Here is a 25,517-nt window from a genome sequence, read left to right on the forward strand (position 1 = left end):
GGAGATGACCATTGCACTCTGAGCACATCCCCTCTTGCAGGTACATAGCATAACAATGCATAGACTGCAAAGGAACAGCGACCCTGCTTCCCTGGTATCCCTGCTTCCCCATCAGTGTCCCCTCACCAGCAGGATGGGGATCAGGGTCTCCTTGACCTCACATGCTAATCTTTTCCAAGGCCGATTCCATACTCCCAGTTAGAGCCATGCAGGTGCTGTGGAGAAGGTGCTAGTTTAATGTTGCATCACAACCTGGAGCAAGCTACCCTGTGACAAAAACATATTCAGGGTAGTTGTGCACAACCTGAAGTCCTGTCCCCAGGCTCAGCCATGTTTATTGATGTGGCGGGAATGAGCATGCACAGCCTCCACAAAGGCACCCACGTGCTCAGGGTTCATGTCTGGGTAGAGGCCGTGACCCAGGTTGGCAATGTAGCGTTGGGTTCCAAAGCTCTCCAGCATTTTCTTCACCAGCTCGCCAATCTTCTCCTGTAGATGTCACAGGAGACCATGTATCAGTCTCAGCAGGTTGATACACCTGTCCCCACCAGTCCTGCCCCCATCAGCCTGGGACATGAGCCAAGGTCACAAGAGGGGAAATGGGGGCAGGAGGCCCATGGCTCACCTTGGGTGCATAGAGAGCACAGGGATCCAGGTTTCCTTGCAGGGTGACACCTTTCCCTACCTGTGCACTGGAGCAGGGAGGAAACAGGTGAGTTGCTGTGTGTGATGCAGAGATCAGGGGCAGCTGTAGGACCCCTAGTGCAGCTCCTGACTGCTGTGAGCTTCACACAGCACTGGAGCCTGGCATCCCCTCCTCTGCACCAGAAAATTCCAGGCCTGCGATGCAGCAGGGCAGCCAGACAAAGTAAGAGTGCTGTGCCAGACTCTTACCGAGCTTCCTGGGGCTGGATGGTCCAGTCAAGACCGACAACCTCGTAGCCAGCTTGTGCCAAATCACGCAGTGCGTAGTGTGCATCCTTCGCAAAGACAATCTGGGGAAGGAGGAGATGGGCAGTAACTTCAGGGGATGGAATCCAGATGCCAGGGATCATGAGAGACACAGGTACAGACACTGTCACACTGCTACCTTGGTAGCAGCCCTTTGTACCCTCTCCCAGCCTCCCCCTCAGCCATAATCCTCCATGCACTCCCAGGAAACAGGGACATCCCAGGCAGCTTGGATTTACCATGGGCACCAGAGGCAGTGCCTCTGCTTTCAGCTTGCTCTTAACATCCCGGGCGATGTCTCGGATGTATGGCAGGGCGAACTCCTGAAACTGTTCTGGGCCTAAATGCCCTGCATGGGACTCAAACAGTTGGAGCGCCTGTTGGATAAAAAGGTACCTGAGCTGCAGGTACCATGCAGCACCTCGGTCCCTCATCCCACAAGCTGGACCCCTCTGCTTCTTGTCCCCAGTCCCTGCCCTCCTGCTAGGACCTGTCCCCAAGCCCCAGGACATACCTGCGCTCCAGCAGCCACCTGCCCCACGAGGTAGTCAGTGACAACATCAGTCAGCAGCCGTAGCAGTCGGTGGCTTGCTTCAGGGTGACGGTACAGCCAGCTTTTGGCCTTTGCCATTGTAGCAGAGCCACCCCCTTCAACCATGTAGGACATAAGCGTCCACTGCAGGAAGGAGAGGAGCAGGGTGAGATGGAAAACATGTGAAGGGTTGGTTGTGGGATCGGTGCTGAAGAAGGGCTTGTGTGCAAGAGCAGCAGCCCTACACGTTCCCTGCCTACAAGCTGGTCCTTGCAGCTCTGGAGGTGCCAAGACCAGCATTACTCCAGAGGGAAGAGCAGGAAAGCCCACTTTGCAGACCCATATCACTTACAGGTGCCCCGGAGAAGCCGATGAGGGGCACCTTGCCCTCCAGGCTGTGCCGTGTCAGTGTGATAGCCTGGAAGACGTAACCCAGTTCTGCAGTCACGTCCACTTTCTGCCGTAGTTTCAGTAGATCCTCCACCTCCTTCAGGGGCTCTGGAAACATGGGTCCTTTGCCGGGGACCATGACAACCTCCATGCCCAGTGCCTGGGGACAAGGTAGAATGGAAGAGGCAGGAATACGACAGTACTGGATCCAGCCCCATACCCAATCATTGCTCCCCATCACTGACTGTGACTCACCTGGGGCACCACCAAGATGTCAGAGAAAATGATAGCAGCATCCAGGGGGAATCGTCTGAGTGGCTGTGGATAGTGGAGAGAAAAACTAGAGAGAAAACTAGAATGGGTGAGGGTTTGAGTCCCTCTCCCTGTGAGGGCTGGGCACACATGTGGGTGCAGTGGGATCCCCAGGGTGGGGCAGGGCCCTATCTGATGCTGGGGGTCACTCCGTGAATCAACTTGAGTCAGGTTTTGGGCTGCACAACTTACTGAGTCACTTGAGGCTAAGGGCCAGGCCTAAAGTTTCTTCCACCTCTATCCCAAGAGAGGAAATGGGACACAGCCCCTCCAGAGAACAATCACCTGCAACGTCAGCTCACAGCATAATTTGGGACTCCGGCAAGTGTCAAAGAAATCCTGAGCGGCCCGGGTCTCCCGAAACTCTGCAAGAAACCAGCCATGGTGACAAGCAGTGTGCTGGCTTTCCTTTGCCCCCAGCCCCCAGCCCTGTACACCACCCCTCACTCACCAGGCAGGTAGCGTCCCGCCTGCCGCATGCACCACACCGGGGTGTGCTCCGTCTCCTCGCCGCGTGCTGCACGCAGGAATGTGTCATTCTTCAGCTTGGGGAAGCCCTTGGGGCTGCAGGAGAGACAGCAGACAGGGCTCGTCATCATGAAGGGCGCTGGGCACCCCAGAAGGTCCCTGGGGCAGGGCCGGTGGCTCCCCGGCCAACGGCTGCAGGGAAGAGTTTGCTCCAAGCTGGGGCCATGGTGACAAATGCTGCCTCTGTCACCCGCCAGGGCCTCTTCCGGGGCAGCAGGACCCTGCTAGGGGACAGGCGATGCCTGGCCCGGGGCTCTGCGAGATTACGTTATCACTGGCAGCAGCTGCTCCCGTAGGGGGAGGCTGGGGGCCTGCAGGGCCCGGCGCTATCTGGGCTCACACGCCACACGTCCCCAGCCTGCTCCTGAGCTGGGCCCCAAGGAGGGGACGCACGTGGGGGTCGTGCAGGGCTCAGCCCCGCCGCGATGGGAGGCAGCCAGAGGACAGACCCCAACACCTCCAGAGCGGGGCCGCAGCGGTGCTGGGATCAGCGCCCTCAGGGCCGCCCCGGGTGTCTCCAGCTCGGTGCCGCAGCACGGCGCTCAGGGTCGCTGATCCCGGTGCCACCCCTCTGTCCGCAGCGCGGGATCGCAGTGCCGCGCACAGCTGACCGCGCGAGGAACCCCGGAGCCACCCCGGTGACAGGCGCCCGAGCCCCACGCGCAGGCACCACGGGGTAACCCCGCGCCCGGTAACTTACAGGAGCCGCTCGCCGCCGTCCATCCCGCGTCGCTTCCCGCCCCGCCCTCGTCCCCGCCCCGCCCTCGTCCCCGCCCCGCGGTCGCCGCCATCTCACCGTAACCCCACCCCTCCGTACGCCGCACGGGCGCCGCCATGTTGCCCCGCCCTCATCCCTCCGTGCGCCGCCATCTTGCTTCGCTCCCCGCTTTTCCGTACAGTTCGTGGGCGCCGCCATCTTGCCCGCGGGCGCCGCCATCTTGCCTCGGCGGCGGGCGGGGTTTGCCGTAAAGCCGCGAGCACCGACCACCCCCCACCTTCCCTCACTCCTGACGCCGGTGCGGGGCTCGGAGGTGCGGAGCGCGATGCGGGCGGGCGGAGAGGCTCCGCACCAGGTGCTGGGCCGGCTGCGGTTCCTGCTGCAGTGCAGCGAGTGCTTCCGCAGCGCCCGGCCGCTGCCCGCCGCGCTGTGCTACGTGCCCCGCGAGGTGCAGTACAAGATCTGCAAGGACCCCGCGGCCGCCGCCTCGTCCCGCAGCCTGCTCAGCGTCTGGGACGGCCCCGGGCCGGCGCGGGGCTCCAAGCGGGCGGCGCGAGCCACCATCGAGGTGCGGAAGGGCGGCTGCCTCCGCGCTACGGGCGAGGAGTACTGCAACGGCGCGGGGCTGTGGGTGAAGCTCAGCAAGGTAACGGCCCCGCACTGCGTGGCGGGGCGCCGGGCCGAACGCGGGGCGGAGGGCGGCTTGGGGCCCGCGGTGGCTGCGGAGGGGCCCGGAGCCCGGAGCTGGGGTGGAGGGCCGACCCCTGTCGGCGCCTCGCTTCCCCCCCCATCCCCGCCGCCTCCGGTTGTCCTCCGGCCGCCTCCCTCCCTGCCTCGTCGCTCCTATCGCCGCCCCGTGCCCCCGTCCCTCTCGGGCGCAGGCCTTGGCGACGCCGTGAGGCCCGGGGCCCTGCGTGTGGGTTCGTGCCTGTGGAATCGTGCCGTCATTCAGGATGGAAACGATCTCTGAGATCTCCCAGTCCGACCCCACCCCTGCGTGCCCAGTGAGCGCATCCCCACGGTTGTGGAACACCTCTGGGTATGCTGACCCCATCACCTCCCTGTGCAGCTGTGCCGCTGCATCGCTGCTCTTTAAGAGCAGAAATTGTTCTTAATATCCAGCCTGAACCTTTCCTGGGGAGACTTAAGGCTACTGCCTTTCATCTAATTGCTGTTACCTGGCAGGAGAGCCCAACCTCCACCTTACCACAACTTCCTTCAAGGAGTTGTAGAGATCCAGGGGTTCCTTACAGGATGTATTTTCCCCTACAGGAGCAGCTGGAAGAGTACAAGAGCGGCTGTGATCTGGAGGAAGGCTGGGTCCTGGTGTGTAAGCATGCAGAAGGAGGGGACAGGCTGGTCCCAGTTGAGTCCACAGAGAGGATCCAGAGGCAGCAGCAGTTGTTTGGGGTTGATTACAAACCTGTGATCAGGTATGGGGTTGTGGCTCACATCTACCCTTCCACATAGGTTGTGGAAAGTGATATGATTCCCAGGCTGCTTTATAAGCACGTGTCTAGCATCTTGCATTCCTTGTAGCTGGGAAAGGTGCAATACACAGGAAATCTCAAAATCTGTCTCCAGAGTCTGACTTAGAAAAGAAATCAAGGTTTTGCTGCCCACAGTGAGAAGCTGGAGAAGCCTTAAACCTGAAATCCCTATTTTAGAGCCTTGAGCTTATTTGTAATCTGAGCCTACTATCTTTATTTGATGTCGGTTCCTTGCACGTGTGAGAGCAGAGAAGTTCTCATCTGCTCATATTGTGCTGCTTGAGATTTTAATGTATTTTCCCTCGGTTCTTTGTGTTCTGGACTGAAAAGTCCCAGCCTGCTTGGCCATTTCTTATATTAAAGTGACGCAATAGGGAACCCAGACATGGAGTTACTCAGTTCTGCTTGGTCATTTTCACCAATGCAGCTGGGGCTATTGACTGGAAAAAGTAAAGACTGCCTGAACAAAACTGGCATGTGATAAGGATATGATGGAGGATGAAATGTGGTGTGGCTTTAAACCCGAATCTTCCCCTTCCAGCTACTTTTTGAGTACCTGCTTTTTTTCCCCTGGGATTCTCTCATTCCATCTTGTTTCAGGTGGGAGCAAGTGGTGGATCTGACTTACTCCCTGCGCCTGGGAGCAAAACCTAAGCCCATGGACCAGGATGAAGCTGCAGTAGAGAAGCTTCGGTAGGAGCTGTTTCATGGTGTCTGCACACTTCAGCTGTGGGTGGGTAGAAGCTGCTTTCTCTCCCTTGCTGCTCAGACAGCCATCTCTTGTAAACTGGGGTGTGGAGCAAGACAGGCAGTGGAGAAGCTGAGCTCTGCTTAACACAGTCTTGTCCTAGATAAGTCAGCATGAACCAGAAAACAAGATGAAGATCAAGGCAGACATGGGCCTACCCATGTCCTGACCCATTCACCTGGCAGGGTTTGATACAGCCTTGCTGTCCCTGGGTCTCTAAGATCATTAACCTCTTTGTCCTGGTAGGTTTGTGCCTCCAACATGGACTTATGAATGCGATGAAGACCTAGTGCATTTCTTGTATGACCATATTGGGAAGGAGGATGAGAACTTGGGCAGCGTCAAGCAGTATGTGGACAGTATTGATGTCTCATCCTACACGGTGAGTAGTTTGTAGGGTAAAGGGACAGGGCTTGATCAACCCTGCTGTGCCATGGGGCTGGGGAGTGTGCGTAGTGGGTGTGCTGTCCTTCTCTGGGATGGGCTGGTCTGTGTTATGTGGATGTGGGGGATAAGATGGAGTCTTGGAAGGGGAATGCAGCCCCTGGATGAACTGTGCCAACTGTGGTCTGATAAGTAAATACTAATGCTAGCTGCTAAGCTGATTTTAGGGAGAGTTTCATGCTCTTGTGCGTGTGACATCACAGCACCTTAGCAGGCCAGCCCCAATGTCTTGTGCTGTCTGTGCTCCCCGTGTCTACCCTGAGGCCAGCAAATAGGAACGGGCCAGTTTGATACCCTCTGGCTCTATGATTCATGGCAAAAGTAGCCACTAAGGAGAAACAATCCTATCCCTCTCTGACTTTCTCCTCATTCACTGTCCTTTTCCAGGAAGACTTCAATGTGTCGTGTCTGACGGACAGCCATGCTGACACGTACTGGGAGAGCGATGGGTCGCAGGGCCAGCACTGGGTGCGGCTCAACATGAAGAAAGGCACCATTGTCAAGTGAGGCATCTCTCCCTTGTGTGCTGGCTCACTGCTGGGATGGGCACTGCAGCCCCTGCGCTGTGCATGAGTCCATCGTGGCCCTAGGTTACTGTGCCCTCCCTGCTCCTTGTCCTGTGCTCTGGCTTTGGGTTTGAGCAGCTCTTAGCCAGTGTTGTCACAGGTTCCTGGGGTTCTCAGTGCCATCTGCATGTGCTTGGTACAGGTGTGGAGGAGCAGTGGTAGTTGTTCAGAAGCAGAGCTCTCTCTTCATTTCTTGTTTCCTTTTGCAGGAAGCTCCTGCTGACTGTTGATACCACTGATGAGAACTTCATGCCCAAGCGCGTCGCCGTGTACGGGGGTGAGGGGGACAATCTGAAGAAACTGAACGATGTTGGCATTGATGAGTGAGTGGATGGAGGTGGGAAGTGTAGTGTGGCCCTTCCGAGGGCTTGAGGCACTGGGCATCCCAACTATAGGCTGTCACGCCAACTGCAGCCTCACTTTAGCAGCTCAGGGCCTTGGGAGAGGCATTTTCCATCTCTCCAGTCTAACACTTTGAAACCCCATTCCCAGTTCCTGCAGTCCTGGCCTTTCAGATGGGGGGACTTGCTGACGGTTAGCAACTGGCACGGCTGGGTTAATTCAGAGAGCTGTGCTGTCTTATTGAACAAGACATTGCCTACGCCTGAGGTAACAGGAGGTTTGGATATTCGTGTGAGCTGTGTGGCACTGCTGGTCTGGGTTTCTCCTGCAGCCTCCCGTTCTAAAGGATGCAACTTTTTCCTTACAAGCAGCCGAGTGAATTTTGACAGGTTGGGCAAGGGATCAGTTCTGCAGCCTCTGTCTGTGCTGTGCTTGCAGGAGTTACATTGGGGATGTGTGCGTCCTTGAGGACATGACAACACACCTGCCTGTCATCGAGATCCGGATTGTGGAGTGCAGAGGTAGGGCTAGGAGTTATGGCCACATCTATAATGCACCTGTGAGATACTGTACAGTGAGCTTATTTCTGCAGCTTGTACTTGGCCAAGTACTCCAGGGCAACTTGAGGATTTGCAAGCCTTGTGCTTTCAGCCTGTTTTTCTTTTCCTTGCCTCTGATTTTGTTGGTTTTTTTTTTCCTCTTCTTTAAATTCCTCATTTCCGCACAAAGGTCTTTCAAACTCAGTGCTCAGCCCCAGAGCTGGTGAAGCTGGTCATGCTCCTAGTGCTTCTACTTGGAGATGGTACTGACGTGCTGCAGCTGGAAGGCTTCCTTTCTTGTAGGCTTAGCGTATTATCTGTGGTCTTCCTTTGGCAGATGATGGGATCGATGTTCGCCTTCGTGGCATCAAAATCAAATCCTCCCGACAGAGGGACTTGGGGCTCAGTGCCGACATGTTCCAGCTGGCCAATTTAGTACGCTACCCCCGCCTGGAAGGGACAGACCCTGACCTGCTGTACCGGAGGGCAGTGCTCATTCAGAGGTACTGTATGGGAGCGCAGGGGGCGTGCGGTGGGGTGGTGCTGTCTGCAGTGATTGGTGCCCTCTGCAGTGCAAGTAATGGCTGGGAGCTCAAAGCTCAGTGACTCCACCTGGAATGGGCATCCTGGGCCTTGGAGAAAATAGCAGAGGTTTTCTTGGGTAGCTTCCATATATTTTTAAGAGGACTCTTGCAGCTCAAGTTCAATGTTCTGTGTGTTGCAGGTGCAGCATATCTGTGTTGTGAGGGAAATAGGGGGGCAGATGCACACAGAATCCCTTGCAAGGGGTGTGTAGTTGCTGCAATGGGAATTTAGTGCTACAGGCTCTGAGATTTAAAACATCAGTGACTTGTATTTGGATCAGTTGTTACTTTTCTGTTTGTGTCTGGAGTGCCTGGCCTGGAATAGGTTTGTGAAGGTCCCTTTCCCTTCAGGGTGTTGCAGTACCTTCTTCTTTGGGATTTAGGTTCATCAAGCTCCTGGATAGTGTCTTGCATCACTTGGTGCCAGCCTGGGACCACACTGTAGGCACATTCAGCAAACTCAAGGTGAGTTCCTCTGTGTCTTGTGGGGCCTCCGTGAGGCAGAGCGATTGCACTTGGGCTGTGGCAAGGGAGACAGGCAGCACTTGTTGCTTTTAAAGCAGCTCAAGGGAAATACCTGGCTGAGCTCCTTTCATTAAAGCTTTGAAAGGCGATATTGTTTTGAGACTGTTTTCCTGCTAGAACATTGATGTGGAAATGTTATAGCTATGCAGTAAAAAGAAGAATGAAACCAAGGCTCTGGGGGTGAGAGCACATCACCCAAAAAAGGACTCGGAGCGTAGCTGCACTGGGTGTGTGAGCTGGGCATACGTCCCCTTGTAGATCCCAGCCCAGCACACTCTGTTCCCTCACTTGCTGCCAGCAGTTTTGAACTGGCTGTGTCTGGATGGCAGGGCTTCTTACCAATAACTACTTTCTGGCTTTTGATTCGTGTCTTTCTCGTAAGACTCAATCATCCTTCCAGTTGTCTGTTTTCCTCACATTCTCTCCCAGAATGTGCCGGGCACTGCTAGGGTAGTCCAACTCTGTGTGCTTCCAGGACTAGTGCTATAGAACACTGTAATCCCTGTGCCAGCTTAGCCTAAAACCCAGAGTGTTTAAGGATTCTTGTTTGTCTAGCAGACCTTGGTTTCATTACAAGTAGGAGGAATAGTAAGACTCTTGTTCTGGTGAAAGTGAGGGAGAGTCCAAGCAACATTAGAGTGTGAGTATCAGATGACTGCTGATGGAGGGAGAGTTGGGCTCGGTCTGTCTCTTAAGCCAGAAAGGAAAGTCTTTGGAGACAGAAGATCAGCTAGAGAAAATACTGTTGAGGAGAATGTGGCTGTGTGTGGGAGGTTGTGGTTCTGGGGAGAACCTAGGAAGTAGGTAATGTGCTTTGGGCGCTGGACACTTCTGACGTTTAGAACTTACCTGTTGGCAGCATATCAAGCAGTTCTTGTTGCTGTCCAAGAGGCGCACGGCTCTCATTACACAGTGTCTGAAGGATTCAGAGACAAGCAAGCCCAACTTCATGCCACGGCTCTACATCAACCGACGTCTGGCTATGGAGCACCGAGACAACCCTGCCTTGGATCCCAGCTGCAAGAATGCTGTCTTCACTCAGGTATTTCTCCTCCTGGAGAGGAGCTCATGCTGTGAGGAGAGTGGAGCATCCTGAAACCAAAATGAACCAGGGGGAGGTGGGTGGAGGGAAGAGCTTGGGAGCTAGAGTTACCTGGTGACTTCAGGGCTTCTTTACGTGACTCCTAGGCTCTACAATTACATGTGCTGATGATCTCTTATCCAGGAATATCTGAATATCAGAGCTGATGTCTTTGTTCTGTGTTAGGCTTTGTTGTTGACACGTTGCTAATGCAGAACATAACGATCTTATTACACTGAAAGGACAGTAGAGACTTCTGTGACAATAATAATGCACACAGTCCTGTGGTATTACAGCAATTCTAATATTCCTCTTGTAGTTCTCCCTCTGCCTCCAAAAGATCTATTGCTCAATGTGTGCACAAACAGTTTTCAGTGTGCAAATGCATTCAGTGTACCTCTGAAGCTAGGAAGCTGCAAGTGGTGTAAAATACTGTAATTATGTCATGTTTTCAAAAGTGAAGGGCCCCTAGGCCACTTAGGGGTCAGCTTCAGTCAATATTTAAGGGTTTGAAACAAACGAGATTCCTTCCAATTTCCAGTCTTCACTTGGCACCATTTCTCCTGGAGTGGGGATACCAGCTTTGATCTCTACTTGTTGCAGGTGTATGAAGGCCTGAAGCCCTCTGACAAGTTTGAAAAGCCTCTAGATTATAGGTAAGCCACATTGGGTGTAGGGAGGGGATCATGCAGTACTGGGAGCATGTCCTCTTTAACAGAAGGGTGTTTGGCAAGCACCTGTGTGCCCTTTGTGCCCTCTGGAGAGGGTTTGCTAGGTCAGGAGCCAGCTCAGACATGGGATGAGGGCCTGTTGTCCCAAGGTGTTTCCTCCCTTCTGAGGTTGCTGACTTGAGACTGAGGCTGTTTTAAGCCCAGGCTGCTATGCCCTAGGCCTCTGGCTTCCTTGCTCTGCCTGCTGCCTCCTCAGTTTCTCCTTGGATCTGAGTGCACGGAGCACCCCCAGCAATTCAGGCCTGCCTGGTTTTCTGCAGGTGGCCGCTGCGTTACGACCAGTGGTGGGAGTGCAAATTCATCGCAGAGGGAATCATTGACCAAGGTAGGGGATGTGTGGGCAAAGGGGCAGACTTGGAGGTTGGCGGTGCAGTTGTTGCTGCAGGGGCTCTCATTTGCTCCTGGTGTTGTTGCTGCTGGAGGAGAAAGGGAAGGAAGGTCACCTTGTCCTGCCACCCTCTGCAGTGCTGTGCGTGAGGAGTACTGCGTGCTAACACTGGTGTCAGACCTCCATTAGTCACTAGCAGCAGCTTTGACAGTGGCTGTCCTACATGGGCCAGGCAGTGGTGTTACTTCTATTGTCTTGTTTCCCCTGGTGCCTTAGGGCTGTGACAGGAGTCTGCTATTTAGCTCTGGACTTTGTTGGATCAAAACCCCTAATCTTGCTTCTGTGCTCCTGAGAGTCAGCACACAAGCAGTTTTATCACTAAAAATGCCATTCTTCTGGGATTGCAGGTGGTGGTTTTCGGGACAGCCTGGCAGACATGTCGGAGGAGCTGTGTCCCAGCTCAGCAGACACTCCTGTGCCCCTGCCCTTCTTTGTGCGCACATCTAACCAGGTGCTGTGGATTGGGATGCTTGAGGCAGAAAGTGGAAAGTGCCCAAAATTGTGCCTGACAAAGCAGAACTGTTCGTATCCCCCTTCATGCCTGAGATGTATATCTTTGCTAGTCCAAAGCCTAGTCTCATTAACTACAAAGGACTGAGTATGTTGCTTTGTGACATCTGGTTTTAGGATAAATTGATAAGTGCCTCACTAGGAACATTGCCACGGAGATTGTGGGGTTTAGCCCTCTTCCATTGTGGAAAATTCCCAGTGTCACTGCAAGAGCTGCTTGTAGTGCTTCATGCTGGGCTGAGTGTTGACCCTTATGCTTGTAGGGTAACAGCACTGGAGAAGCCAGGGACATGTATGTCCCCAACCCCTCCTGTAAAGACTTCCCAAAGTATGAGTGGATTGGACAGATCATGGGAGCAGCTCTGAGGGGCAAGGAGTTTCTGGTGAGTTTTAAACCCCATCTGTGTGGAGGTTTGCCACAAAAGGAATTGCTAGTCTTCTTGTGCCACTTGTTCAGCAGGAACATGGTAAGGTCCCTGTGATCATGCACTGGGACAAAAAGTGTCTGTCAGGGTTTGGGGCTGAGAGCTCACAGCCTGAATTTGGTGAGATGCTGCAGGGAACCTAAGGGAGGGGGTCTTGTCTCTGCTCAGTTCTGTGTAGGCCAAGGTACCTGATGAGCACTACATGTAGACAGGGAATGTGATGGAACCTCCACCATGGTTGAACCCCATCTCTATCCTTGAGGCTATCTCCTTTCTCACAAACTCAGCAGAACTGCTGTTCTCCTTCAGGTCTTGGCTCTTCCTGGCTTTGTATGGAAACAATTAACAGGGGAGGAGGTCAGCTGGAGCAAAGACTTTGCTGCGGTGGACTCGGTGCTGGTGAGAGGCTGGTGAAAGGCTGTGCCTATGCCTATTCTGTGTGACGCTCTGCAAGCCTGTGATTTGTGTACTTGCTCCTGTGTTGTGCTTGCATTTTCCAGTGATGCGTTGATGAAAAATGCACAGAGAGGGCATTATTAGCATTTAATACATCTCACAGCTGATACAGACAAAGCAGTGCTGACTCGCTTTCAGCACACACAATGCCCTCAGGTCTGCTAAAGCAGCAAGTGCAGCTGTAGGGCAGCATATCTCATGCTGCACTGTTGTCTCAGTCATTCTAGCCCCTGTCTGGGGAAAGCAGATGATGAGGGACCAGGTATATTTCTGCCCACTGGGCATCTCTCTAACAAGCACTCGTCTGGGCAGGTGAAACTCCTGGAGGTGATGGAAGTGATGGACAAAGACACTTTTGAGTTCAAATTTGGGAATGAGCTGACCTACACGACAGTGCTGAGTGACCAGCGCATGGTGGAGCTGATTCCCAATGGCAGCAACACCGTGGTCCGTTATGAGGACCGTAAGGAGTTCATCCGTCTGGTACAGAAAGCTCGACTGGAGGAGAGCAAGGAGCAGGTAATGCTCTTCCACAGTGTGAGTGGCCACTGAATTTCCAGAGACAGCCAGTGTGTGTAGTGCTTAATGGCCCTGTGCTCGTTAGTGCAATAGCACACAGTCCTTTAGGGTGGTGGATGGCAACATAAGAAACAGAATTTTATTCTCAGCTCCAATACAGGCTTCCTAATTGAACTGGAATGCGTTTCTCTGGGATCCTATTCTCCTCTGCTGGTCCCATGGAGCATGGGAGCAGTCACTTGGCTTCAGTTCAGTAGCACTTGGGCTCAACCCTGAGCCAGGAAAGCAGGCAAGACACACTGCTCACCTGCCTTGCTTCTTTTTCAGATCATGGCTATGCAAGCTGGGCTGTTGAAGGTAGTACCCCAAGCTGTTCTTGACCTCCTCACTTGGCAGGAGCTGGAAAAGAAAGTCTGTGGAGACCCTGAAGTCACAGTTGATGCCCTGAAGAAACTCAGTAAGTGAAGGCCCTCTGCTGAAAGCTCATTCCCTGAAAGCAGAATGACTGTCTTCCTTCCCATGCTGGGCCAAGGGGGCTGTGGGAGGCACATAGTAGCTTTTATTATGATGACAGAGTGGGTCTGTGCTCTTTTTGCCCTTAGTTGAGTGCTAATAGGATCAGGAAGGGTCCATGGATATGCACGGGATGCCGTGCTCTAATTTGTCCAGGAGGAGTTGAGATCTCTAGAACTCCTTTTCTGTATCCTCTGGCAGCTCGCTTTGAGGACTTTGAGCCACTGGACACCCGCGTTCAGTACTTCTGGGAAGCACTCAACAACTTCACCAATGGTGAGTGATTTGCTCTGCCACTGCACATCTCCTCATGCTGTGACAACCCCTAAGTGCTGGCTGGGAACTGAGGGATTGAAACCACCCTCGTTGCTGCCCGGGGAACAGATGGGAGCCAAGCAGAGCAAGCTGCTGGGACAAAGGAGATACCTGCAAGTGGCTGTGCTTGATCTCATTGCCCTGGCATCTGTTGATACCTTTGTTCTCCCTTCACAGAGGATCGCAGTCGCTTTCTCAGGTTTGTTACTGGCAGAAGCCGCCTCCCAGCACGGATCTACATCTATCCTGACAAACTAGGGTGAGTCTGTTTCTTTTTCAGACTGCAGGGCTAACGGACCAAACGAATCTGTGGTCTGCTCTTTTCTTCCTTGTTGGTTTGTTGATTCTAACCAGTTTGTCACCTTTCCTCAAGCTCTGAGACAACAGATGCATTGCCGGAGTCATCCACCTGCTCCAGTACCCTCTTTTTACCCAACTATGCCACGTAAGTGTTGCAGCTTCTCTGCCACTGAGGGATTCTGTGTCTGGGCTCTCAGCCTCTATGCTGACCCACAGAGCCCCATTGCTTTACCATGCAACAGCGTCATGTGGCTACTGTGATTTTTTTTTTTTTTTTTTTTTTTTTTTTTTGTGAGCAGCTTTTGAAGCATAGCCTTCATCTTGTCATCTCAGATGCAGAAAAGGCAACTCCTTCTTGTCTTTTTTTTTTTTTCTTTCCCCTCATCCCTCCCTAGAGCCAAGGTATGTGAAGAGAAGTTACGCTATGCGGCCTACAACTGCGTGGCCATTGACACAGACATGAGTCCATGGGAGGAGTGAAGTTGCAGCCTGACCAAGCAGCATGGACAATCACTTGACAAAACCATACAATGGGAAGAGCTCCCTTGTTCCCCCAGGTTATGTATATATAATAAACATCTGGGTCTGAAGCCTGGCTTCCTGCAGTGGTAACCAGTACCACTTTGGACACAGACATTTGGAACTGGCTTGGAGTGTAAATGTTATTGCAGTAATGAAACCCTGTTCCCAGCCCTCATTCATCAGAAAGGCCGGGTAGGCTTTTGCAATGAGTTTCTTTTCCCAGTGTTCCCATTGCAGCTCCATAACTTACTCTTGCTCTTCCCAGGCTGTGCTGTGCTCTGCTCCAAACAGAAGTGGGTAGGGCTACAGAGTTGCATGGCAGGTTGTGGTATGGGACAAAGAACTGTGAGCTGCAGCTGAGAGCATTTGGTGTACAGAGGTCACTGTACCCTAGCCCAAGTGTCCTGACTGCATTCCTTTGCTTTGTTCCTGCTTTCCCATGAGGTCATGGACATGAGATCATTCATCTTGGCTTGAGAAGTGAAGCAGACCGGTGGTGGGTGCTGCAGGGGTGCCTTTGGCCACCAGGTGTCACGACAGGCTTGCACAGTGAGAATGTGGGTGCTGTGGGGTGCTATTATGTCACACAGAACCTGTCACCACCCGTGGTTCTCTGCACCATTGCACAGCAGCAACTGCTGGGGGAGCTGCTCCCCTGCAGGAGATGGGAATGATTTGCTTTTCTCCCTCTCTATAGTCTTCTGATTCTGCATTCTGCCCAGGGCATGCTGGTAGCCTAGCAGCTGTTCTCCCAGGCTCTTTGAGCCTAAAAGCCTGTGTTACAATTAATCTGTTACGGTTCTCATGGAGATGTGCAGGCAGGGCCAAGCTCTTCCAGACAGCAGAGGTGGAAGCAGTATCAGGCAGAGCAGCGCTGGCCTCTGCTCCTGTCTGCCATGGGAGGAGAGGTGGAGGTGTTGGGGGAGACAGCCTTCACCCCAGGAAGAAGAAGAGAAGCTCTGTATGTTTCTGAGTTTGGAGCAGGTCGGTATGTGACCAGGCAGTGGGCAACGAAAGCTTTACGACATCAAACCATTCTTGGATTTTTGCAGCCCTGGGCAGGGCTGGTGCTTGCCTAGCACCGTGAGCTGCCCATGACAGTCTGCTTGTACACCCCAGCTTCATCTTCAGTCTGAGAGCTGCTGGTCCATCGCTAGTGAGAGCCACTGAGTCACTTGTGCTGGAGTGGGGCCAGTGCTGTGAGTTAGGATTTATCGTGTCTGAGCACATCATGCCTTACTCCCTTCTGTTGGAATTTGTCATTCAGACATTGCTCCTGGTTGTAAATGAAGTCATTCCACTCACCAGTTTTCTTGGAAATTGCCATTATTCCCAGAACTGCTGAGGGGCTGCACTGAAAGGAATGTAGGATCAGCAGAGCCCAGGCTTGAGGTCTCCTTGCATTGCGGTGAGTGGAAAGAGCGTAGGGTGAGTAGGAAATTCCCTTTTGGCAGCCGTGGCCTGTGGCAGAGCCTTCCACACATGACGTGCTGGGTGCTAAGCCCTGTCTGCTGGAGGGGTTTTTTTGTAAATCCTAGAGTTATCTCAAAACTGAGCTCTATGACTTTGCAGCTGATTGCAGCAGTAAAGTATACACAGGGACGGGGCAGTGTGTGATACCCTTCTGCTTTGGTGGCTGAGTCACAGCCCAGCGTGTTTGCTTTTAAGTCATCGTGAGTGAGCTGGTGGAAAGGCTCTGACCTGCTGCCTTGGCCACGGGCAGGAGTGCTGGAGAAGAAATCTTCAGCATCACACTAAGAGAGCAGCAGGGTGAGATGGGGTTTGAAGTAGGCCATCCTAAGTCCTTTCTGGATGCTGATGGGGTGGAATCCATGCTGCTTTCTCTGACTTTGCCTGCTTATCAGTGAGAGAGGCCAGCAGGAGGGTGGGTCGTTTACCTAGGGAACTTGAAGAAGGAAAGGTGAACTCTAGTACTTTATTGCAGGGCGTGGACAGGTGCATCTTGGTTTTTATTTTGGAGGACTTGACAGTGAGGTGACATCTGTGGGGATGGTGAGGCCCTGTGGCATGGCAGTGTGCCCATTACAGCAGAAGGCCAGGGGCACTTTCATGAGTAGCACAGAGAGCTGTGAGCAGGAGCCAGAGCCAGTGCGTTCCCCTTCTATTGCTGAGACTGGATTTGGTTGAGGTCGGTGTTTGGGCCAGGAACATCCTGAGATGTTGCTGGGCAGAGGCTATGTCTGCAGCTGGCTAATAGGTGTGCAGGGAAGAAAGAGCAGGGGGGATCAGTGCTGTGACATCTCTGAGGAACCCCTCTCTCCCCCCAATTTCAGCTTGCTGAATTGTCCTAGGATAGCTTCAGGTGATTAATACGCACGTGTTGTGACTAGCTGTTCTTGTTCTTCCACTGCTACCCTGAAGTATGACAAGCTATAAATAGGCAGATGGGAGCTGTCTGTCCCTACTAAAATAAAATGAACTAACCAACCCCCGGCACTGCTTCTATTGCTGTGTCTGCTGAGGGATCTGTGTAGTGCTGTTGTGTTATACGGTGCTGGAGAGGGATATCATGAGCTGGAAGAGAAGCACGAAGTGATCCTGCGGCCAGAAGCGCCCGGCCCTGGGGCAGCTGCTATTGGGTGACGCCCCAGGGTTGATGTTATCGCAGGCAGGCATGGAGCTGGACTATGTCCTGCTGTGATAGTAGGCAGCTCAGGGGGAGACCTTTGAGCTCTGCCAGCCTCTGCTGAACGCAGATGTTGTGTGCCCAGCCCAGGGAGCTCCGTGCAGCGCAGGGTGGGGCTGATAGCTCCCCACCACCTCACCCCGGTATGTGACAAGCGCCTGAACCACGATGTGAATCATCGCGAGGTGACCGAGTTCAGAGTTACAGCTGCCCTGGGGCGGGATTCTGTGGTACGAGACTCCGTGGGCAGCGCCGTGCCCACCCCTTACTTTCCCCTGTAGCGTGACCCCAGCAGCCTCTCTTCCCCGACGAGACGGAGCTTTTCCCGGCGTCCGGCCTGCTTGTCGGGCTCGGGGCCGGGCGGTGCGGGGGTGACGGGAGGAACGCGGCCGCTTCCCGGCGCGGCGGCCGCGGGTGGGGCGATGACGGCGGCCCCGGGGACCGGAGGCGGAGCCGAGGGCGGCAGCGGGCGGAGGCGGCTGCCGGGGTTCCCGGAGCCGGGCGGAGGGGGCGTCGCGGTGCGGGAGCTGTGCGGTGCGGGGCTCGGAGGTGCGGAGCGCGATGCGGGCGGGCGAGGAGGCCACGCACCAGGTGCTGGGCCGGCTGCGGTTCCTGCTGCAGTGCAGCGAGTGCTTCCGCCGCGCCCGGCCGCTGCCCGCCGCGCTGTGCTACGTGCCCCGCGAGGTGCAGTACAAGATCTGCAAGGACCCCGCGGCCGCCGCCTCGTCCCGCAGCCTGCTCAGCGTCTGGGACGGCCCCGGGCCGGCGCGGGGCTCCGAGCGGGCGGCGCGAGCCACCATCGAGGTGCGGAAGGGCGGCTGCCTCCGCGCTACGGGCGAGGAGTACCGAAACAGCGCGGGGCTGTGGGTGAAGCTCCGCAAGGTAACGGCGGGGCGGCGGCCGGGGGCACTGCTGTCGGTTCCGTGCCCGCTTCCGGGCCGGGATGTGTCACTTCGGGCCGGGTGTGCTTTAGGAGCACCTGGAGGAGAACGGGGTCTGTCATGAGCTGGAGGAGGGCTGGGTCCTGGCGCAGCGGTTTGGAGATGGGGGAGATAAGTTGGTGCCGGTGGATCCGGTGGAGAAGATCCAGCAGCAACACCAGACCTTTGGAACGGATTACAAACCTGTGGCTAGGTAAGGCCCACACAGCTGCATCTCGCTGCCATGCAGTGAGACCTAGACAGGGAGCCAACCATTCCAACCCCTTGGCTCCCCCAGACAGCCATCCCTGCTATCCCATTAGTCTATGGAGTGACACCAGTCCTCCCAGTGCTGTTCCCACAGCCCTTGGGCACTGCTGGCACCTCTACACCAGGCTAAGGCAGGAATCACATAGGTAAACCAAGCACTGACCCTCTATTTTCCTTTACGTGATCCCTTCATTTAGCTGGGAACAAGTGGTGGACCTGACATACACCATGCAGTTGGGAAAGAAGCCCGTGTCAGTCGAGCCGGACGAAGCTGGGGTGCAGAAGCTTCGGTACAAGCACAGCTCGCGGAGTGGTACCACAGTGCCCTGGGGGAGACCATGTCTGCAGGGCTGGGAGGGCGGGTGATGGCTGATGCCTTCTGCATCAGTGCCACCCCGCGATGGCCTTTGCTGCAGGGCCTGTTGGAGCAACTGCGTAGTACTATTCCTGCTGGGCTGGGGTGGCCATAAACAGCTGGCATAGTAGTGGAGATGCAGCTGCTTGGGGCCATCCTGTGTGCTGACAGCAGGATGCTGGAGCTGCCTTGATTTGGGCCACGGCGCTGATGGGTGGGTTTGGGGCACAGCATGGTCTTCTCATTCTGTTAGCACGGATTCTCCATAGGTCGATGCCTCCAAATTGGAGCTATGAGCAGGACATGGAGCTGGGGCGCTTCCTGTATGACATCACCGAGAGGGATCAACACTGCAAGGACTGCTTTAAGGACCACCTCAACAGCATAGAGGTCTCCTCACAGATGGTGCGTTGTGGGGCTCCATTGTCCCCTACACTCTGCTGTGGCACAGTTTGCCCAAGCATCCCACAGCTGCAGGGAGAATCACCTCCATGAGAGGAAGGGACAGTGGTGGTCTCTGCTGTTTTAGTGAAGCTGCCAGGAGATGGGCATCTGCAGAGGAACCATCCTGGGCATGGCTGTGGTTTGCCCAAAGGTGCTCAGCTTCCTCCCTCTGCTCATTGCACTCTTCCAGGATGACTTCAAAATAACCCACCTGACAGACAACCAGGGAGACACCTACTGGGAGAGCAACGGGTTGCCTGGGCAGCACTGGGTGCGGCTCCACATGAAAAAAAGGAGCGTCATCAAGTGAGACCTGAGGATGTCCCTTCCCTGGTGGTGGTTGTGGAAGGGACATAGTCTTCCTCTCGAGCGCAGCTTTCCCTGGGCTGCAGCTCGAGGTGGAGGCTCCTGGAGGATACAGCCCCTGGGACGCCTCTGGGGGCATCTCTGAGCAGCTCGGGATGGGAGGACAATGCTGCATCGTTCTCTTGTCCCCAGGAAGCTGTGGCTGATGCTGAACGCATGCATCAACTCCTACGTCCCCAGGCGGGTGGCTGTGTATGGAGGGCCAGCCAACAGGCTGCAGCACCTGAGAACTGTCTTAATCAACGAGTGAGTAACGAGAGAGGAGCAGCCTCGGCCCAACTCCACCTGCCAGCCCAGCACCTTCATTTCTGCTTCTGAGCTTCATCTATGCTGTGTCAGCTGAGCTGCGGCTTCCTCCCAGCTAGGGGTTTTGGAGGACATTCCTCCTCTTTCTTGCCTCTGGGGGTGCGCTGCTGCTGCCTGAGTGCTTTCTGAGCGCCTCTGCCATGCTGTAGCTGCAGTGCTTTACCTCCCCATCTGCCCTGCATCCTCATAGTATCTTTCTTGAGATGGGCACCCAGAAGTGTGAATATTTCCTTCTCCTCCTCCCCCATCACTCGCCTGTTTGTACTTTTTGGATGATTTCTGTTTGAAGAAACACCTGTGAGACCATCGAGGTCCCTTTCCTGGCAGCAGGAGCTGTCTCCGCTCTGCATGCCGGCAGCCGCAGTTGTTTTTCCCTTCATACCCATCGGTCTTTGCAGGGACCTTGGCAGAGGCTTCGGAAACACCAGTGAATCACAAACCGACTCGCTCGTTCTCTCAGATCACTGCTTCCTCCAAAAACGGACCACCCTCACTGTGCCTCCCTCTTATTTATGTGGCCAGCTCTGCTCCAACGTCTGTGCTGAAGCAGCCGCTCGTGGCCACTTTGCCTTCCTGCCCTGCTTTGTCTTTGCTGACTCTGTGCTCTTTCCTGGCTCTTCTCTGGATGCGGTTCCCACCTCCTTCAGGACGTCCTCTATGTTGTGGGCAGCCACTCCTCTCTGCTCCATCCCCTCCTGCTGCAGCCCTGGTGAGGCTTAGGGGCTTTCACCACTGAGGACTTTAGGATGCTGGCATGCCCTTGGTGGGAACCCAGCTTTGTCTTCACCAGGGCTGTGCCCTGCAGTCTTGCCATTAATCCGTGCTGCCTGCAGGAACAGCTATCAGGATGTATGTATCCTACGTGACATGAAGACCCACATGCCAGTACTGGAGATCCGCATCTTGGAGTGCCGAGGTGAGCTCACGCATGGGGTGAAGCCACCTCTGGCTTTTTCCCTGTCCCACCAGCTGCTTTGTGGGGCCATGGGAGGAAAAGCTGGCATGCACCTACAGCACTGCTGTCCTTCCCTGGCAGAACAAGGGTACAACGTCCGGCTGCGAGGGATTAAGTTCAAGTCCTTCTGGGAGGGGGACTTGAGCCTCAACGCAGACATGTTTCAGGCGGCCCAGCTGGTGCGCTACCCGCTGCTGGAAGGGGTGGACACAGACGTACTGTACCACAGGGCCATAGTTATCCAGAGGTACAGCATGGGGACAGCAACAGGCAGAACAATGCTCTGGCCTCTAGCATGTGTCATGCTTAAAACCTGCTGGCTCCTTTCCTGTGTGTGATACAGACTTTGCCTTGTGGTTCCCCATTCAAGCATAGCTGCTTTCAGTGCCTGGGGGTACTGTGCTTGTTGCGGGGCTTGGAGACCCTACACACCATCCTCACCTTCTCCTCCCTGGTCTTCAGGTTCATCCAGCTCCTAGACAGTGTCCTGGGGTACCTGATCCCCATCTCTGATGAGAGTGACAGCAGCTTCAGCGTGCTGAGGGTGAGCATTCTCTGGGCTCCTTTGAGATGATATTGGTAGGACCATAGCATCCTGGTCTGGGCTGGGTGCCCTGAGACATGTCCCCATTTTCTCTGCACTTTTCTTTGAGTCAAGGAAGACAGACCAGGGCTCGCTCTGCTGTTCTGTACTTCAGCTATTGCTGGAGGGATGGGGGAGCTGAGCATCTCCTGTGATGCTGAGGAGGGAAAAAGAGGGCACGTGGGGTAGGATCAGGCCTCTCACCCCGTTGCGTATTCTCCATTAGGGCATGAAGCCGTTCCTGCAGCTGTGCAAGCTGGGCAAAACCCTCATCACCCATTGCCTGCAGAGCTCAGAGAGCAGCCCACCTTGCATGCTGCCAAAGCTGCTCATCAACCGGCAGCTGGCCCGTGAGCACCGGGCTCACCCTGAGCTGGACCCTAGTGGCCGGAACACAGTCTTCACCCAGGTACAGCAGCATCAAATCAAGTGCTTGATAATTTGGCATCATTCAGCATCACTGCCTCTCCATCCTCCTCCATGATGTTCTTCTGCAGGTATATGAAAACCTAAAGCCTTCTAAAACCAACAATCATCTCCTAAACTACAGGTGGGTTTTCAGCTTCGTGTCACCTCCCTGGAGCAGGATGCAGGTGATCAGTGCTTCTGTTCCTCTTGGAGGAGGTTTGCACAGGGCTGTTGCTTCCCCACAGGTGGCCTCAGACCCACAGACAGTGGTGGGAGTGTGACTTCACCACGGAGGGCGTCATTGATAACGGTGAGAGCTCTCCTGTCCCTCCCTGAGCAGAGTTTGGGGGTCTCTGTTGTAATGGTACCCTGCTCTGCACATGTGCCCCATGGGTAGAGGTGCAGGTAGTCAAATCCTGCAGGCTCACTGTGTCCCACACTGCAACCTCTGTCTCCTTTGCAGGCGGGGGTTTTCGGGACTGCCTGACAGACATCTCAGAGGAGCTGTGTCCCAGCTCTGGTGATGTCCCCATGCCACTGCCCTTCTTTGTGCGCACATCCAACCAGGTTTGGCACCCCAGCCCAGCAGCATCCTCACAGTAGACTCTGGGCCTGAATTAGGCCCAGAGGCTGAATTAGATCTCGGTGTCTCCCCCCCCACAGAGTAACAGCAGCAGCGACACCAGGGACATGTACGTCCCCAACCCCTCCTGCAAGGACTTCCCTAAGTACGAGTGGATTGGACAGCTCATGGGAGCAGCCCTGAGAAGCAAGGAGATTCTGGTGAGCGTAGCACTGCCTGCCTGGCTGGCAAACAGTTTTGATGTGGGTCAAATCCATGCCATTGGTTCCCCTGCCACCATGTTCCTTGGCTGGATCATCCTCAGCTGGTGCTGGGGTGGACATATCTCCAACCCCTCTGCAGGTCCTGGCTCTGCCCAGTCTGGTGTGGAAGCAGCTGTCAGGAGAGGAGGTCATCTGGAGCAAGGACTTTGCTGCTGTGGATGTGGAGCTGGTGAGCAGGGTTGGGACCATGCCCTGTGCTCCCATAGCTGCCTCCAGCTCTGCTGTGACAGCGTTGTCCCTTTGGCTGGTAGGTGAAGCTGCTGGAGATGCTGGAGGAAGTGGACAGGGAGGCCTTCAACTTCATGTTTGGCAAGGAGCTGACCTACACAGCGGTACGGAGCGACCAGCGTGTGGTGGAGCTGATCCCAAAGGGTAGCAGCACCGTGGTGCGCTTTGAGGACCGCAAAGAGTTCATCCGTCTGGTGCAGAAGGCTCGGCTGGAGGAGAGCAAGGAGCAGGTAACGCCATGGTCCCGGCCATGCAAGGGGAGAGATCGCTTGTCAGGTCCTCCAGGTACTCTCTGTTTGGCCTGGTTGTTCAGAGTGGGTTAGGGGACTGCTGTGGTGACATGGCTCTCCTCAGGTGGCAGCTATTCGTGCTGGGCTGCTCCGCGTGGTGCCCCAGGCTGTGCTGGACCTGCTCACCTGGCAGCAGCTGGAGAGGAAGGTCTGTGGGAACCCTGAGGTGACGGTGGATGAGCTGAAGAAGTTCAGTAAGTAGCGGGCAGCATTAAGCTGTGCTCATGGCTGCTGCTTGTCCTCCGCCTGCGTCCTGTCCTGTGTGGAGACAAGTAGTCATCCTGCACCCTGGCACCCCACCTTGCTGTCCTTTGTGGAGATCTACTCACAAAGCCCCTTTGTGTTCCTTGATACAGTCACCTTTGAGGACTTTGACAGTAACCGCATCCAGCAATTCTGGGATGCCCTCAAGAACTTCACCAGTGGTGAGCAACCACTGTCCTGCTCTTTACCCACTGGGCCAGGCCTGCAGGGTCACTTTTTCCCCTGGGAATGTCCCTTGGCTTTCCCAGCTCTGAAGGTGACCTCAGCTCTGTTTCCTGTCCTTTCTCAGAGGACCTCAGCCGATTCCTCAAGTTCATCACCGGCCGCAGCCGCCTCCCAGTTCAGCTCACCATCTACCCAGACCGGTCCATGTGAGTCTGGCTGTCCTGCAGGCTGTGGTCCTGCCATGCGGACCCCTGACTCATCTCTCCTTTCTCCCAAGCCCTGAGCGGTTGGACAGGATGCCTGAGGCCTCCACATGCTCCTGCTCCTTGTTCTTGCCCAAATATTCCTCGTGAGTTTGCCTGGGGATGAGGACGCTCAGCCTCCTCACCATGGGGGGCAGTGGGAGAGTTCGGGGACAGCCCTAACCCGGTGTCTTGCCCTCAGGGTCAAGACATGTGAGGAGCTGCTGCGCTTCGCCGTGTATAACTGCATGTCCATCGACACTGACAAGAACACCTGGGACTAGTGGCAATAAAACCACTAAATGGTCACAGTTGTGTCTGTGGTGTGGAGAGTGCCTTGCGGGGGCTGTGTGTGTTGTCCTTTTCCCGGCCATGGGAGCACCCCCTTCTTAGTTCTTATCCTCTTGTCTCCGTGATCTTTTGGGTTCACTGGTTCCCTCCCATCTCAATGCAACCAGATTGTGGTTTCCGGCTGCCCGGCTGGAGATAACCCCCCCTCCTCCTCTCCCCTCCCGGAAATTGTCCCCCTGCAGACCACTCCCTGCATTGCATCCCGCAGCCTCCCTACGGTGCAGTTCCACTCCAGGCCGCACGGGGGCGCTGTGCCTCCCCTCAGCCAAACGGCAATCCGCGGCTCGGTGATCCCGCGCTCCTCCCCTCGGTGCTCCTTTCGCTGACCCGGCCGACAAGCTGGGAGGTGATCGATCCGATCGGCGCTCTCCCGCCGCTCTCCGACATCGATGCGCTCGGCTCTCCGGACGCATGCGCACTGCGCGCCGGCGCCGCCATTGTGGTTCTGTCAGAGAGGTGCTGGGCGCCGGCGGAGCGGAGGTAACGGCGGGGCCGGGCGGGAGCGGTGCGGCGGCGGGAGAGATGGGGAGGCCGCGCACGCTTCTGAGCAGCCGAGAGGGGTACAATCGGGCCGGGCTGAAGCGAACCGGTGTGACCCCGGCTCGGTCCGGTGCTGCCGTGGGTGAGTGATGCCGTTTCTGTGTGGCAGATGGAGTTCCAGGCCGTGGTGATGGCGGCTGGAGGCGGCTCCCGCATGACGGACCTCACCTCCAGCGTCCCGAAACCGCTGCTGCCGGTGGGCAACCGCCCCCTGCTCTGGTACCCGCTGAACCTCTTGGAGCGCGCCGGCTTCGAAGGTGAGGCAGAGCCCGGGGTGGGGAAGAGGGCAGGCGGCCCTGCTGCCTTCCTGGCACCACCTCCGTCAGTCGTTCTTCCACCTGCGACTGGAGCCGCTGTTCCCAGTGTCGTGCCTTTTAGCTACAGGCTGCATTCCTGTGCATGCTCCCTTCTCACCCCTTGTCATTCCCCTCTGGCTCCCCACCAAGGCTCTCCTCATCCATACACTTTTCCTAACTTTGGCGTCTTTGCTGATGTTGTTAATCAGAAGTCTTCTCTGCATTTATTTCTGTGAGTCATTAATAACAGTGGTGTGAGCTGCACGTCAGCTCTCTTGGATGGCTCCTGGTGCGTTGTTCCAGTTTGGCCTGAAGTTCAGGGTTATCTGCCCTGTGTGAGGCATTTAGTCATTGCTGCAGAGGGCAGCTCAGTGCTGGGCTTCAGACAGAGCAGCACAGGGGGAGCTGGCAGCCTTGTAATGCTTGCTTTTGACTTTGCTTTTTTGCTGCTTCTTTCGTTTCTCTTCAGTGACTGCATCGCAGAGCATCTCTTTGACATTCTGTGCTCTGTGTTGAGAATGTGACTTTTTTCCAGACCAATGCTCTTTTCTTTGGGGATGTACCAGTCAGCATGCACGATGTATTCACGTTAGCTTATTACTGTTTTGGTGT

General features: G+C 55.3%; 4 protein-coding genes across 4 annotated transcripts in view; 3 read left to right on the forward strand and 1 right to left on the reverse strand.

The window, feature by feature from the left end:
- Window positions 1-216: 216 nt before the first annotated feature.
- On the reverse strand, window positions 217-3,598 carry UROD (uroporphyrinogen decarboxylase). Its single transcript, XM_052667027.1, is given in 12 exon segments — window positions 217-489; window positions 626-692; window positions 895-995; window positions 1,191-1,328; window positions 1,466-1,627; window positions 1,836-2,033; window positions 2,129-2,191; window positions 2,471-2,550; window positions 2,637-2,749; window positions 3,414-3,475; window positions 3,477-3,523; window positions 3,526-3,598. Coding segments are annotated over 12 exon segments (1,254 nt in total). The 5' UTR covers window positions 3,584-3,598; the 3' UTR covers window positions 217-324.
- A 41-nt stretch (window positions 3,599-3,639) lies between these two features.
- Window positions 3,640-16,877, forward strand: HECTD3 (HECT domain E3 ubiquitin protein ligase 3). The gene is made up of 21 exons (XM_052667024.1): window positions 3,640-4,077; window positions 4,704-4,864; window positions 5,522-5,614; window positions 5,916-6,051; window positions 6,501-6,616; window positions 6,889-7,002; window positions 7,460-7,542; window positions 7,898-8,063; window positions 8,528-8,609; window positions 9,529-9,711; window positions 10,354-10,406; window positions 10,742-10,806; window positions 11,217-11,320; window positions 11,643-11,762; window positions 12,114-12,203; window positions 12,573-12,779; window positions 13,107-13,236; window positions 13,494-13,568; window positions 13,785-13,866; window positions 13,981-14,052; window positions 14,303-16,877. The coding sequence occupies exons 1-21, from the start codon at window positions 3,757-3,759 to the stop codon at window positions 14,385-14,387; spliced, it is 2,538 nt and encodes an 845-aa protein (XP_052522984.1). The 5' UTR covers window positions 3,640-3,756; the 3' UTR covers window positions 14,388-16,877.
- Window positions 16,878-17,598: 721 nt separating this feature from the next.
- Window positions 17,599-24,025, forward strand: LOC128072832 (E3 ubiquitin-protein ligase HECTD3-like). Its single transcript, XM_052667025.1, has 21 exons — window positions 17,599-17,958; window positions 18,050-18,210; window positions 18,464-18,556; window positions 18,891-19,026; window positions 19,256-19,371; window positions 19,564-19,677; window positions 20,571-20,653; window positions 20,774-20,939; window positions 21,155-21,236; window positions 21,502-21,684; window positions 21,773-21,825; window positions 21,929-21,993; window positions 22,147-22,250; window positions 22,347-22,466; window positions 22,609-22,698; window positions 22,781-22,987; window positions 23,112-23,241; window positions 23,404-23,472; window positions 23,601-23,682; window positions 23,754-23,825; window positions 23,921-24,025. The coding sequence occupies exons 1-21, from the start codon at window positions 17,638-17,640 to the stop codon at window positions 24,000-24,002; spliced, it is 2,529 nt and encodes an 842-aa protein (XP_052522985.1). The 5' UTR covers window positions 17,599-17,637; the 3' UTR covers window positions 24,003-24,025.
- Window positions 24,026-24,417: 392 nt separating this feature from the next.
- Window positions 24,418-25,517, forward strand: part of EIF2B3 (eukaryotic translation initiation factor 2B subunit gamma) — a 92,374-nt gene continuing 91,274 nt past the window's right edge. Inside the window, exons 1-2 of the mRNA XM_052667026.1 lie at window positions 24,418-24,549; window positions 24,719-24,866. Coding sequence (XP_052522986.1) covers window positions 24,481-24,549; window positions 24,719-24,866 — 217 coding nt within the window. The 5' untranslated portion in view covers window positions 24,418-24,480. The remainder of the gene's footprint in view (window positions 24,550-24,718; window positions 24,867-25,517) is intronic.

This window comes from Tympanuchus pallidicinctus, unplaced genomic scaffold (assembly GCF_026119805.1).
Source record: "Tympanuchus pallidicinctus isolate F22 unplaced genomic scaffold, pur_lepc_1.0 scaffold7, whole genome shotgun sequence".
Taxonomy (NCBI): Eukaryota; Metazoa; Chordata; class Aves; order Galliformes; family Phasianidae; genus Tympanuchus; species Tympanuchus pallidicinctus.